General features: G+C 45.4%; 1 protein-coding gene across 1 annotated transcript in view; it reads right to left on the minus strand.

Annotated features, from left to right (window-relative positions):
• Positions 1-14,616, minus strand: part of LOC139277351 (coatomer subunit gamma-1) — a 78,562-nt gene that overhangs the window by 35,566 nt on the left and 28,380 nt on the right. The window contains exons 7-11 of the mRNA XM_070895710.1: positions 11,426-11,518; positions 10,884-10,970; positions 9,395-9,552; positions 3,192-3,325; positions 1,782-1,849 (exon numbers count right to left, since the gene is read on the minus strand). Of these exons, the coding sequence (XP_070751811.1) occupies positions 1,782-1,849; positions 3,192-3,325; positions 9,395-9,552; positions 10,884-10,970; positions 11,426-11,518 (540 nt within the window). The remainder of the gene's footprint in view (positions 1-1,781; positions 1,850-3,191; positions 3,326-9,394; positions 9,553-10,883; positions 10,971-11,425; positions 11,519-14,616) is intronic.

The following is a 14,616-nucleotide window of genomic DNA, read 5'->3' on the forward strand; positions in this document are numbered from 1 at the left end:
TCTGAATGGTGACAGATTAGGAAAAGGGAAGGTGCAACGAGACCTGGGTGTCATGGTACATCAGTCATTGAAGGTTGGCATGCAGGTACAGCAGGCGGTTAAGAAAGCAAATGGCATGTTGGCCTTCATAGCGAGGGGATTTGAATACAGGGGCAGGGAGGTGTTGCTACAGTTGTACAGGGCCTTGGTGAGGCCACACCTGGAGTATTGTGTACAGTTTTGGTCTCCTAACTTGAGGAAGGACATTCTTGCTATTGAGGGAGTGCAGCGAAGGTTCACCAGACTGATTCCCGGGATGGCGGGACTGACCTATCAAGAAAGATTGGATCAATTGGGCTTGTATTCACTGGAGTTCAGAAGAATGAGAGGGGACCTCATAGAAACGTTTAAAATTCTGACGGGTTTAGACAGGTTAGATGCAGAAAGAATGTTCCCAATGTTGGGGAAGTCCAGAACCAGGGGTCACAGTCTGAGGATAAGGGGTAAGCCATTTAGGACCGAGATGAGGAGAAACTTCTTCACCCAGAGAGTGGTGAACCTGTGGAATTCTCTACCACAGAAAGTAGTTGAGGCCAATTCACTAAATATATTCAAAAGGGAGTTAGATGAAGTCCTTACTACTCGGGGGATCAAGGGTTATGGCGAGAAAGCAGGAAGGGGGTACTGAAGTTTCATGTTCAGCCATGAACTCATTGAATGGCGGTGCAGGCTAGAAGGGCTGAATGGCCTGCTCCTGCACCTATTTTCTATGTTTCTATGTTTCTATGCTGTTTGTGAGAGTTTACTATGCGCAAGTTGACTGCCGCATTTCCTACATTACAACAGTGACTGCATTCCAAAAGTATTTAATTGGCTGTAAAGCTCTTTGAGACATCCTGAGATTGAGAACATAATAAATAGGAGCAGGAGTAGGCCACCCGGCCCTTCAAGCCTGCTCCGCCATTTAATATCATGGCTGATCTGATCATGGACTCAGTTCCACTTCCCTGTCCGCTTTCCATAACCTTTTACTCCCTTATCGCTCAAAAATCTGTCTATCTCGGTCTTAAATATATTCAATGACCCAGCCTCCACAGCTCTCTGGGATAGAGAATTCCACAGATTTACAACCTTCAGAGAAGAAATTCCTCCTCATCTCAGTTTTAAATAGGCGGCCCCTTATTCTGAGACTATGCCCCCTGTGATTGGAAATATTCTTTCTGCATCCACCTTGTCGAACCTCCTCATAAGGCGACATATAAATGCAAGTTCTTCTTTGAAAAGGACATGGTGTTCAGTATCAATGACTTCAGAATTATGTTAAGGCACTAATCATTCTGCATGGTAAAAGTAACTACTCAGAGGGTTACAGTGCAGGAGGCCAGTCGCCTCAGTGTGTCTCATTGCTACAGCAATCCAGAACTAATCTCACAGCCTGGTTCTTTCCTTGTATTATCAAATATTCATCTACTCTTCCCATAAAAAAATGCAATGGTCTCTGCCTCAATAACTCTCTGCGGGAAAGCATTCTGTGCTCCAACAACCCGTTGAGTACATTTCTTCCAAGTTTTAAATCAAACATCTCATCACTGACTTCCCCGATCAGAGGAAATAATTCAACAAGATACTTTCATAATTTTTAAAACCCTTATTTCATCTCCTGCTAAGTCTTCTCTGTTCCAGTATCTCAAGTTTGTCCCCATAACTATAGTTTCCCATCTCTGGCATCAACCGCAAGGCATAAAGGAAGTTTTACTGAAGAAGTGCAGAGACCTAGCATCACCCTTCGCATCTCCTCTTACCTTGTTGAGTGTCCTCACTGCTGCGTATCGCAAGGCTGCCTTAGGTGAACTACAGAACAACTGCAGCACTGCAAGGAGAAAGAGATCAGCATCAAAGGTCACACAAACAGCAAACATTGCTGCATTCCCCTAGCATGCAAGTCAGCCATGGCTCAGTGGTTAGCACCCTCGCCTCTGAGTCAGAAGGTTGCGGGTTCAAGTCCAATTCCAGGGACTGGAGCACAAAAATCTAGACTGACACTCCAGCGCAGTACTGAGGGAGTGCTGAACTGTCAGAGGTGCCGTTGAGACGTTTCGGAAAAGACATTAAGCCAAGGCCCCATCTCGCTCTCAGGTGGACATAAAAGATCCCACGGCACTGTTTCGAAGAGCAAAGAGAGTTATCTCCATGACCTGACCAATGTTTATCCTTCAATCAACATCACTAAAACAGATTATCTGATCATTATCACATTGCTGTTTGTGGGAGCTTGCTGTGTGCAAATTGGTTGCTGCATTTCCTACGTTGCCACAGTGACTACACTTCAAAAAGTCCTTCATTGGCTGTAAAGCGCTTTTGGAAATCCGGCAGTCGTGAGAATCAGATGTTGCTAAACTTAACTTAAACCTGATCACAGATGCTGTTTGTGTGGGATTGTGAAATGATAAGAATATGCAAGGGTCCATTTTCTTAATACAAACACTTAATTCATAAAGAGACAGTGTAAATTTGTAATAAAAATGGAGCAATACATGCTGTTTTGGGTGATATAATGCAGGATTTGCCTGCCATTCTTCAGCTAGTGAGCTATTATTTTGTCACGCCATGGGGTCTTGGGCATCCTTGTCCATGGCCTTCCCGCCTTTATAGCCTCCTCCAATACACAACCCTCCAAGAACTCTGCGTTCTTCCAACTCTGGCCTCTTGCACATCCTCCACTCCCTTCGCCCCATCATTAGCAGCTGTGCCTTCAGCCATCTTTGGAATTCCCTCCCTAAACCTCTCCATCTCTCTCTTTCTTTAAAAAACTCCTTAAAACCTACCTCTTTGACCAATCTTTTAGTTACCTGTCCCAATATCTCCTTCTTTGGCTTGGGTCAACTTTTCTTCTGACTGCACGCCTGTGAAACGTCTTGGGGACATTTTACTACGTTAAAGGTGCATGTTATTGTAAAGAGAGTGAATCGCCCCGCTTTTGGAGTCATTTACTACATGGCCACACTGGAGGAGTTAGGTCAGCTAACTCAAACCCCTCTTGATATGGATGAAAACAGAGGTCACCTGACCTTCCTCTTTATTGTGAACTGTTCTGCTCTTGATTAAAAATAGGAGCACGTTGATCGTCGAGCCAGCTCAGACGCAGTTATCAAATGATTCGTCCCTTACTATTTTTTCAAACCATTTCTCTTTGCTTTCGTACGAACACTTACCAGAGACAGCAGGTGCCAGTTCATTGGCTGAACAGTTTGGCAGGTTGACAATGGCAGAGGCTGCTTCATAGACTACCATCTCGTGCTTGTTCCTCATGCAGCTCTCAATGAAGTCAAACAGAGGGCTGTCACGGCTAAGAGAACGATAAAACAACCTATTACCACCCTGTAGATGTTGCAAACCTGGTTGGCTCAAGACAAGCATTTTAATAAGCCAAGTCTGGATTCCAGGACTGAAAAGGGGGTCACTTCTGCACAGCGCAAGCAAACCCAAACATTGAATATTACTGAGAGTTAAAATAAGTCTTAAAAGATCACTACAGCAGAGCCATGTGCCATATGCACTCCAGGAGTGGGCGTGCTTGTGTTCGTGTCTAGCTAGTTTCTGAATTGGGAACTGCTGTTCACTTCCTCACGGCTGCAACAAACACGTTTGCTGTGTTTTTTTTAAATCGTATAATACTCCTGTGAAGCACCTTGGGTCGTTTCACTACAAGTAGTTGTTGTTGGTGTGTTCCTTAATGATACCGAGTCCCAGAATTCTTAGTTATCGGGATCAGCAAAAGGAATTGAAACTTTTTTTTGGAAAAGTAAACTAAGTAGGGAGCAGATGCCTACACCTTACGCTCATCTGACCGCGCACTTTTACTCAGTTTCGGAATACTGTATTCCCGTTTCTGCTCGTTCATTGAAAACTAAGCTGGTGGATAATCAACGGAACGTCGCTCCATGGCTTGTGCCAGGCATATTGCGGCCTACTTCCCTCCCATGGTGGTCATTCCACTACAATACAGCTCCTCCACATCTTTGTCGTTCAGATGCGGTAGTAAAATTGGTAAATAGACTTTGTGATAAAACCAATTCACATTGATTGGTTCCATCCACCCACAGCGCGGGTCGCTGCGAGACGCCCAATGTGGACAACTTTTCCTCATTCCTTTGACTTTTCCTGACCACCTCGTTGTCGTGAAGATGCTCCTATCATCTCTAATCCTACAGAACAACAACCAAGTTACAACTAGCCGCGTCACAGTTGAGAGTGACTGAAACGACTTTCAAACTGGACAGGGATAGTATGCCTCAAAGTCTTCACCTACATGGCCTTTGTGATGATGACAAATGTCCTTTGCGGACAGATACAAACCATATCCCAACATCGCTGAACCATACCCACTAACTAAACTATCTGGTGGCCAATGCGATTTGCATGAGTCTGCAAACGCTAAATGAATCTCTGTTCTATCTGGCAAGATAGTTATGCCTGTTCATTAAGATGTGTTCGTCTACTCAGCTGCCTTTCACTAAAGATTACTCTTCAGGCAAGAATTAGCTTAAAAACACACATGCATATAATCTTTTTTATATATACTTATTTCCTCCCTCCACTTCTGAAAGTTCTAACTTTGAGATTCCATCCACTATTATACACGAAGGCTTCCTAGAGGACTAATTTTATGATCCTGGTGGAGACCAGCCAACTCAGTATGGTCCAGAGATCGAACCTGGGGAATCCATGCTTTATGCACACCTCCACAGTGGAGTGTGCTTTTATCCATTGGGGGAAGCTCTGACCTGTAGAAGGTATAAAATGGAGGGGTGCGTGCTTAGCACTAAAATCTATAACATTTCAGTGTGATAGTTGCACCTCTAACTTTGACACCATTAAAACCATAGCACACCACATCAGAAAAATGCAACTTATACACCAGGTTTCACAGTGCATCCCCTCTTATAGCTATGTTTATATATGATTAGTTCTGTTCCATAAAGATAAAACATTGACTAATGGGGGAAGACAGATTGCTGAGGACACTTGCTGTGCATCCTGAGGGATCTTGGATACTGGGTTGGATGAGGATTTCAGAGCTGCAAATTTTGGACGCTAGCCTAATATTTCCTTTGGAGTTGTGGTCCCATCAGGGAGTGTGTCTGCAAGGAATGACACAATTATATCAATTGCATTTCTACACATCAGTCAGGAGCTGTGACCAGTGTCTTAAACAAGGATCTCGACCAAGAACCCAGTTTGAAAGTAACCTTTACTTCAATTTGAGGCGCTATCACGACTATTCAAATGACAATTTTGTGCAGCAGATTTATTATTCTTTTGCTAATTTTCTCCCCCTCCTCTCTCGAAGTCACCGATTCCTTGGTGACATACGGTTCCACAGTTGCCAGGCCCCCTCTAGTGCCTTATGCAACCCAGGATTATTTAAGTGTGAACCTCGAGTCAGTGTCAACAGACTATTCAAATGCGGAGTGGCTTCACAGCCGAGCCCGATGGTGTGCTCACCAGAAGGGATTGCTGAATAGCAATCAGGGAAGACTGGCTGAGGCACTGAGACCGGATTGTAGTGCAGCAACTCGTCACGGACCATCAAACCTGAGGCCGCCTTGGTCTGGATGTTCAGCCATTTACTGGATAAATGCAGTGAGCATTTGTGGGAGTCTAGGACAAGGGGACGTAACCTTAGTGAGGATAGTGAGTAAGAAAGCTGTAGACTGCAGGAAGATATCAATGAACTGGTCAGGTGGCAGAAAAGTGGCAAATGGAATTCAATCTGAAGAAGTGTGAGACAATGCATTTGGGAAGGGCTAATAAAAGGCAAGGGAATACACATTAAATGGTAGGACACTGAAGTGTAAAGGAGCAGAGAGACCTTGGAGTGCATGTCCACAGATCCCTGAAGGTAGCAGGACAGGCAGATAAGGTGGATAAGAAGGCAGACGGGATACTTGCCTTCATTAGCCGAGGCATAGAATACAAGATCAGGGAGGTTATGCTTGAACTGTATAAAACACTAGTTAAGTCACCACATTACAGTGAAGATGTGATTGCACTAGAAAGGGTACAGAGGAGACTAAGAGTTGGAAAGTAGGATAAGGCTGGATAGCTCTTTTTCGGTCGGCAGACACAATGGGTCGAATGGCCCCCTACCGTCCGCAAATTTCTACATTTCTAAACACAGAGCCAGGTGAAAGTTAGGAAACACTTCTTCACGCAAAGTGTGAAACTGTCACAAAAAGCAGTAAGTTTCTATCTGAATTAATCATTTTATTAATTTATTGAGTAGATTGGACCTACACTCTATCGTTTAGAAGAATGAGAGGTGATCTCACTGAAACATGAGATTCTGAGGGGGATTGACAGGGTAGATGCTGAGGTTGTTTCCCTTGGTTGGAGAGTCTCGAACTTGGGGCCACAGTCTCAGGATAAGGGGGCGGCCATTTAGGACGGAGGAGGAATTTCTTCGCTTTGAGGGTTGTGAATCTTTGGAATTCTCTATCCCAAAGGGCTGTGGGTGCTAAATCGTTGAGTATATTCAAGGTTGAGATCGATAGATTTTGGACTCTAGGAATCAAGGAATATGAGGATCAGGTCAAAGATCAGCCATGATCTTACAAATGGAGGAGCAGGCTCAAGGAGCTTCTAATTCTTATGTTTTTATTTTAAATCTAAAATTGATAGATTTTTTTCTCGACAAGGGTGTAAAAGGAGCCATGGCATGTGGATGGAATTTAGATACAGATCAGCCACGATTTCACTGAACAGGCTTAAGGGGATGAATGGCTGACTCCTGTTCCAATGCGGGGCCACACCCAACATCAGCCATTCCAAACCCTACAGCGTGTAACTCACCCTATATAAGCAGTGGTTAGCATTCTTGACTTTTGGTGAATTTTGTGATTGTTATAGTTAGTGCTATGGAATGGGGGCATTTTTAACTCCAGGGCACGAGCGTTAGCAACAAGCACTCCCGCATCAAGTCATCATCATATGCAGTCCCTCGGAATCGAGGAAGACTTGCTTCCATTCCTGAAGTGAGTTCTCTGGTGGCAGTACAGTCCTATAAGAGAGCCACAAACTCTGTCACAGGTGGGACAGATAGTTATTGAGGGAAGAGGTGGGTGGGACTGGTTTGCCGCATGCTCTTTCCGCTGCCTGCGCTTAATTTCTGCTCTCGGCATTGAGACTCGAGGTGCTCAGCGCCCACGCGGATGCAATTCCTCCACTTAGGGCGGTCTTGGGCCAGGGACTCCCAGGTGTCAGTGGGGATGTCGCACTTTATCAGGGAGGCTTTGAGGGTGTCCTTGTAGCATTTCCACTGCCCACCTTTGGCTTGTTTGCCATGAAGGAGCTCCAAGTAGAGCACTTGCTTTGGGAGTCTCTTGTCTGGCCAGCGGCGCTGATCGAGTATGGTCAGTGCTTCAATGCTGGGGATGTTAGCCTGAATGAGGACGCTGATGTTGGTGCGCCTGTCCTCCCAGGGGATTTGTAGGATCTTGCGGAGACATCGCTGGTGATATTTCTCCAGCAACTTGAGGTGTCTACTGTACATGGTCCATGTCTCTGAGCCATACAGGAGGGCGGGTATCACTACAGCCATGTAGACCATGAGCTTGGTGGCAGTTTTGAGGGCCTGGTCTTCAAACACACTTTTCCTCAGGTGGCCAAAGGCTGCACTGGCGCACTGGAGGCGGTGTTGGATCTCGTCGTCGATGCCTGCTCTTGTTGATGGGAGGCTCCCGAGAAATGGGAAGTGGTCCACGATGTCCAGGGTCACGCCATGGATCTTGATGACTGGGGGTCAGTGCTGTGCGTTGAGGACAGGCTGGTGGAGGACCTTTGTCTTATAGTCCCATCGTATGCCTCAGTAAATACGTCGACTATATCCTGGAGTGCGGCCTCTGTATGTGCGCAGACACAGGCGTCGTCCGCGTACTGTAGCTCGATGACAGAGGTTGGGGTGGTCTTGGACCTGGCCTGGAGATGGCACAGGTTGAACAGGTTCCCACTGGTTCTGTAGTTTAGTTCCACTCCAGCGGGGAGCTTGTTGACTGTGAGGTGGAGCATGGCAGCGAGAAAGATTGAGAAGAGGGTTGGGGCGATGACGCAGCCCTGTTTGACCCCGGTCCGGACGTGGATTGGGTCTGTGATGGATCTGTTGGTGAGGATCACTGCCTGCATGTCGTCGTGGAGCAGGCGGAGGATGTGAGCTAGCCAAATAAAACATGGCTAGCTGCAGAGCAAGACCCTCTCTGTTGTGCCTCCGTCCCAACTTTAAAATAGCATTCCCTACAGAACATGGACTGCAGTGGTTCAAGCCCACCACCAACTTCTCAGGGGCAACTAAGGATGGCCTTGCCAGCGATGCTCACATTCTCAGAAATAAGTTTTTTTTTTGAAATGGTGATATTTTTCGAGTTCTCTTATCAGCCTTCAGTGGCATCTATTAATGAAATTGCCAATTTACTGTTGAACTGGGGGTAGTTTTGTACAGCCTATTGGGAGCTGTATTCCTTACCCAGAGAGTGGCTAGAATGTGGATCTCGTTACCACAAGGAGTAGTTGAGGTGAATAGCATAGATGTATTTAAGGGGCTGCTAGATAAACACACGAGGGTAAAAGGAACAGAAGGTTATGTTGATGGAGTGAGATGAAGAGGGATGGGAGGAGGCTCGTGTGGAGCATAAACACTGGCATAGACCACTTGGGCCGAATGGCCTGTTTCTGTGCTGCAATTTTTAAAATTTATTTTTGGCATGTGGCTGTCACTGGTATGGTCAGCATGTATTGCACATCCCTAATTGCCCTTGAGACGGTGATGGTGAACCACCGCCTTGAACCGTTGCAGTCCATGTGGTGAAGGTACTCCCAGAGTGCGGTTAGGGAGGGAGTTCCAGGATTTTGACCCAGCGACGATGAAGGAACAGCAATATACTTTCAAATCAGGATGGTGTGTGACTTGGAGAGGACCTTGGAGGTGGTGGTGTTCCCATACCCCTGCTGCCTTTCTCCTTCTAGGTGGCAGAGGCCTTGGGTTCGGGAAGTGCAGCCGAAGAAGCCTTGGCGAGTTGCTGCAATGCAATTTGTAGATGTTACACACTGCAGCCATAATAGAGGGAGTGAATGTTTAAAGTGGTGGATGGGGTGCCAATCGAGCTATGAAATTTTAAGTCATTCAATGTATTGGGACTGCCTAAACTCATGTCACACAAGGTCCTGATGGCCAGCAGACAAAAGAGACATTCCCCCCTCCCCCCACCATTAGACGGAGCTGGATTTGAACCTCGGACTCGGGAGGTGAAAGGCACCAACTCAATTCTCGCCCAGTTCTGTCAGGTGTCCTTGTCACAAATCTCAATGGTACAACAGAAAAGCTTGGTTCATTTGTAAAAAGGTGACTCTTCAGAGGTCTCACCTGTTGTCGTCCTCCTCCAGCAATTTACTGGCAACACGGATCATCATACAATAGGCAAAAGGCGACTTCAGGCCCTGGCGAGAGAATTTGGTCACCATCTTGTTAACCGCAAGCCGGTCGTTTTTCCGGATGTGATAGAGTAGCCCCAGAGCATGATACTGAGAATGAAAAGGAAGAACTAGCATTTATACAGCACCCGATCACATCCTCTGGACTTCCCAAAGCACTTTACAAACTTCCTTTTGAAGTGCAGTCACTGTTGTGTAGGCAAATACAGCAACCAATTTACACACAGGATGATCCCAAAAAGAACAATGAATGACCAGTTAAGCTATTTCTAATGAAATCGACCCTCCCTATCTCCGCAATCTCTTTCAGCTTCACAAACCTCCCCCCCCCCACCCCAAGATTTCTGCGTTCCTCAAATTCTGCTCTCTTGAGCACCCTGATTATAATCGCTCAACCATCGGTGGCCGTACCTTCAACTGCCTGGCCCCTAAGCTCTGGAACTCCCTCTCTAAACCTCTTCGCCTCTCTACCACTCTTTCCTCTTTTAAGGCACCCCTTAAAACCTACCTCTTTGACCAAGCTTTTGGGCATCTGCCTTAATTTCTTATGTGGCTCAGTGTCAAATTTATTTGTTTTGTTTTATATGCTGTGAAGCGCCTTGAGACATTTTACTACATTAAAGGCGCTATATAAATAATGTCGTTGTTGTAATAATCGGTTGAGGGAATGTTGTCCAGGACACCGGGCAAAACCCCCTGCCCTTCTTTCAACACTGCAATGGGATCTTTTAATTCCTCTTGAACAGATAGAAAATGCCTCAGTTCAACATCTTAACTGAAAAATAGCACTTGACAGTGAGCACCCCCTCCGTTCCACACTTTATGAAAACCCTTCATAATTTTCAACCGCTCTATGAAATCTCCCCTTAACCTTCTCTGCTCGAAGGAGAACCACCCCAGCCTCTATAGTCTCTCCATATAACTGAAGTGCCTCAACCCTGGCATCATTCTGCTAAATCATCTCTGCACCCTCTTCAGGGACTTCACATCCTTTCTAAAGTCTGGTGCACAGAATTGGAACAGTCCTCCAGCTGAGGGTGAACCAGTGGGTTACAAAGATTTAGCATAACATCCTTGCTTCTGATATCTTGTTGCCAACCGCTAGCAACTAATGCAGCACAGAACAAAGATTCAAACCTGGACCTTTGAGTCTGTGTGGCTCGGTAGCTCGCTGGGTGACGTACGTCCCTGCGAAGCTATCATAAGAACATAAGAAATAGGAGCAGGAGTAGGCCTTTCGGCCCCTCAAGCCTGTTCTACCATTCAATACGATCTTGGCTTCAACGCCACTTCCCTGCCCGCTCCCCATAACACTCGACTCCCCTATCATTCAGAAATCTGTCCATCTCCACCTTAAATATATTCAAATGCTATCGGGGAAGCGTTTGCATTGATTTTGATGGTGTCGCCATTCCATTTACCTGCACCATAATGTTGTCGCTGGAGGCTGCCTCCTGCACTTCATTCACCCAGCGTTTCACCACATCAAAGCCGGTCTTGAGCAAGTGCTGCGAGACACAAAGGAAATGGAGGATTAATGATAATACTCGCCTCTCCCGACCTACTCATCCAATAACACGTGAACTGCGAATCTTTCAGCAGCGTGCTACATGTTATCCCAGATTGACCAAGCCGATGCTATCCCTTTAAAAGTGCCAAATCAGAACAATTATAGTACTATGACTATCGCATTATAAGAAATGGAGCCAGGCTGTGTAAATAGCCCACCTATATTCAGGGAAGCCAACGTCACTCCTATACCAGGATACCAACATTCCGACTAAGCTGTGTGGCCGCACAGCAGTCTGGGGGTCCCACATAGCCGGTGAGCGGCTTTTATATGGAAGAAACCGCGCATGCGCAAAAATTTAAATGAGCCGTGCAGCCAATTAAAGGGACCACGCACAGAAAAAAAAATGAAGAGTGAACATTGGCATATTTTGCAGCAGACAACACAACTCACCAGGGAGGAAAGCAATGCGGAGCTGGAGACGCTGGGCACTTTGTCTACGATCGCCTGCTTCATGTAACGTTCAATGGCTTGCAGCATGGTGATCTGTCAGCAATCAAATAGGAGAGTGAGTGAAAAAGACCTGAAGTGCCACCTTCAGAAAAAGCTACTATTTTAATCATTATCTGGACAGACAAGTTAAAAAGACTCTTTTTTTAAAAAGCTAGTATCATTAATGGTGAGCACGAAACTACCGGGTTGTCGTAAAAACCCATCTGGTTCACTAATGTCCTTTAGGGAAGGAAATCTGCCGTCCTTACCTGGTCTGGCTTATGTGTGACTTCAGACCCACAGCAACATGGTTGACTCTTAACTGCCCTCTGAAATGGCCTAGCGAGCCACTCAGTTGTACCAAACTGCTACAAAGAAGTATACTGACTGCAGCGGTTTAAGGCAGCAGCTCACCACCACCTTCTGCAGGGCAATTAAGGTGACACCGACACCCACATCCCGTGTACGAATTTTTAAAAAGGTTCAGAACAACAACAAAGCAATGACGCTGAAGAAGTCAATATGTAGAGTTGAATCTGTTCTGGACAAATATTTCTGCACATCTGGGGAGAGTGATGCATTTTCAGCACTTCGTGCAAGAACACGCTAATGTATCAGAACACAATTTTAAAATACACAAGACTCGAGCAAGATTAAATAAATGACAACAGGCTAACCAGAAAAAAAGTCTGGGTCAATTGATACAACAACAACTTGCATTTATATAGTGCCTTTAACATAGCAAAACAAAGTATTACACAGTATTTACAGCACAGAAACAGGCCATTCAGCCCAACAGGTCTATGCCGGTGTTTACACTTCATATGAGCCTCCTCCCACCCCTCTTCATCTAACCTCCTCAACATATCCTTCTATTCCTTTTTCCCTCATGTGTTTATCTAGCTTCCCCTTAAAGACATCTATGCTATTCACCTCAATTACTCCTTGAGGTAGTGAGTTCCAATTCTCACCACTCTCTGGATAAAGAAGTTTCTCCTGAATTCTCTATTGGATTTATTAGTGGCTATCTTATATTTATGACATACAAGTGGAAACATCTTCTCTACCTCTACCAAAACCTTCCATAATCGTAAAAACCTCAATCAGGTCACTCCCTCAGTCATCTCTTTTCTAGAGACAAGAGTCCCAGCCTAGATTGGATTCATCAGGTGCTACCTTATATTTAAGGCGCTTCACAGGAGCGATTATCAAAGAAAATGACACCAAGCCATATAAGGAGATATTGGGATAGGAGACCAAAAGCTCGGTCAAAGAGGTAGGTTTTAAGGAGAGTCTTAAAGAAGGAGAGAGGGGTAGAGAGGTGGAGAGGATTGGTGAAGGAATTCCAGAAGTATATTGTGGGAGTACCTCGGCAGCTGAAGGCACGGGAAGAATTGGCTTGGATGGGTTTTATTGTGGCACCCAGCGCCAAAAGTCTGAATTAAAAATGCACAGTTGAAATGAGAAGTTCACTGAAACAAGCTGGCTTAACGACCATTTCAGTCAGTTTCATTAGCGCAACAACGCGTGTTAATTCAGATCCATTATAGGAATAGCTGCAGCAATTCTTCTGCACTGGCTCTCTCGTCATAAGCAAACATTGTTTACATTTTTATTTAATAAAGTTAGGGCTAATTTACTGTAACAGCTTTATTTTTCCAAATGGTCTTTAAAGTCCCATTGTTGCCTTGATGAAAGGAGAAAAGAATTGATATATGTTGGCACAGGCACGATGGGCCAAATGGCTTCCTTCTGTGCTGTACCATTCTATTATTCTATGTCCTGGTGGGTATTGTCAACAGACATTTATTGAACATTTATTTGGGTTTGTTATTACGAAAACCTTAGCACGAACAGCTTGTCTGATGGCTCAGTGGTTAAATGCACCATCTGGTGTGGCACTGAGCCACAGAAGCTAGGATGATCCCAGGCCTGTGCCAAGATCTCAGGCTGGAGTAGGGGGAATTACAAATTATCTCAGTGACCCCCCACCCCTCACCCCAACCCGAGGGCTCCTGACATCCAGTAGCTCCGAGTGGAAAAGGTGCCCCTGTGTGTGTGGGCGCTGGGTGCGGAAGGCATCAGGCACGGATGTAATGGGCTCCAATCCAACAGCTCAACATACCAAGAAAAGACACTTGGGCAATGTAAGAAAGCAGTTAGTATCCGTAAAACAGCATACCGGTAAGAATGTGAGATGTGAGAGAGAGAGAGAGAGAGAGAGAGAGAGAGAGAGAGAGAGAGAGTGAGAGAGTGTGTGTGTGTGTGTGTGTGTGTGTGTGTGTGTGTGTGTGGGGGGGATAAAAGGAGAACACTGAAAAATAAATGAGCAAGACCAGCTGGTGTTGAAGACTCTCAGTGTCACAGCTCAAGGTTACAAGCACTGAAGAGCATTGGTGCCTGAAACCCAAAATTAAAGGCAAAGTCAAATGCCTGTCACAACAGAAGTTGTTTCAGAACATTTTATGGCACCCTTGATTTTCAGAGAGAAATGTTAATTAGAAGCTGAGTCCTTAAGGACCAGCCCAAAGATGTTGGACATTTCATCCAATTACAGCTGAGAAGCAACCCTTCTTTAGAACGTTCCCGTCGCAAACTAAATCTTAAAAAACACTGACTAAGGGTCAGTGACTGAAACGTTAACTCAGTTTCTCTCCCCACAGATGCTGCCTGACCTGCTGAGTATTTCCAGCATTTTCTGCTTTTATTTCAGACTCCAGCATCCGCAGTATTTTGCTTTTGGCTTAAAAAAACACTAGCAGGCAACACAAAACACTGCGGAAACAACAAAATGATTATTGCTGCTTAGGAAGCCAAGAACAACTGCAAGTTAGCCCACCACAGCTCAGTCTGCCTCTCGAGTTGTACCTGAACTCCCAATAATAAACCATGAATTTTTTTTTTTTTTTAATTGATTTTAAGTAACGTTTGAAGCCTGAAAGGGCAGTGGAAACAGATTCAACAGTAACTTTCAAAACCGAATTGGACAAAATACTTGAAGGGGAGACAATTGCAGGGCTATGGGCAAAGAGCAGGGGAGTGGGACTAATTAGACAGCCCTTTCAAAGAGCCGGCACAGGCAAGATGGGCCAAATGGCCTCCTTCATAGAATCATAGAAATTTACAGCACAGGAGGTGGCCATTCGGCCCAT

The sequence above is a fragment of the Pristiophorus japonicus genome, chromosome 12 (genome assembly GCF_044704955.1).
Source record: "Pristiophorus japonicus isolate sPriJap1 chromosome 12, sPriJap1.hap1, whole genome shotgun sequence".
NCBI classification, from domain to species: domain Eukaryota; kingdom Metazoa; phylum Chordata; class Chondrichthyes; family Pristiophoridae; genus Pristiophorus; species Pristiophorus japonicus.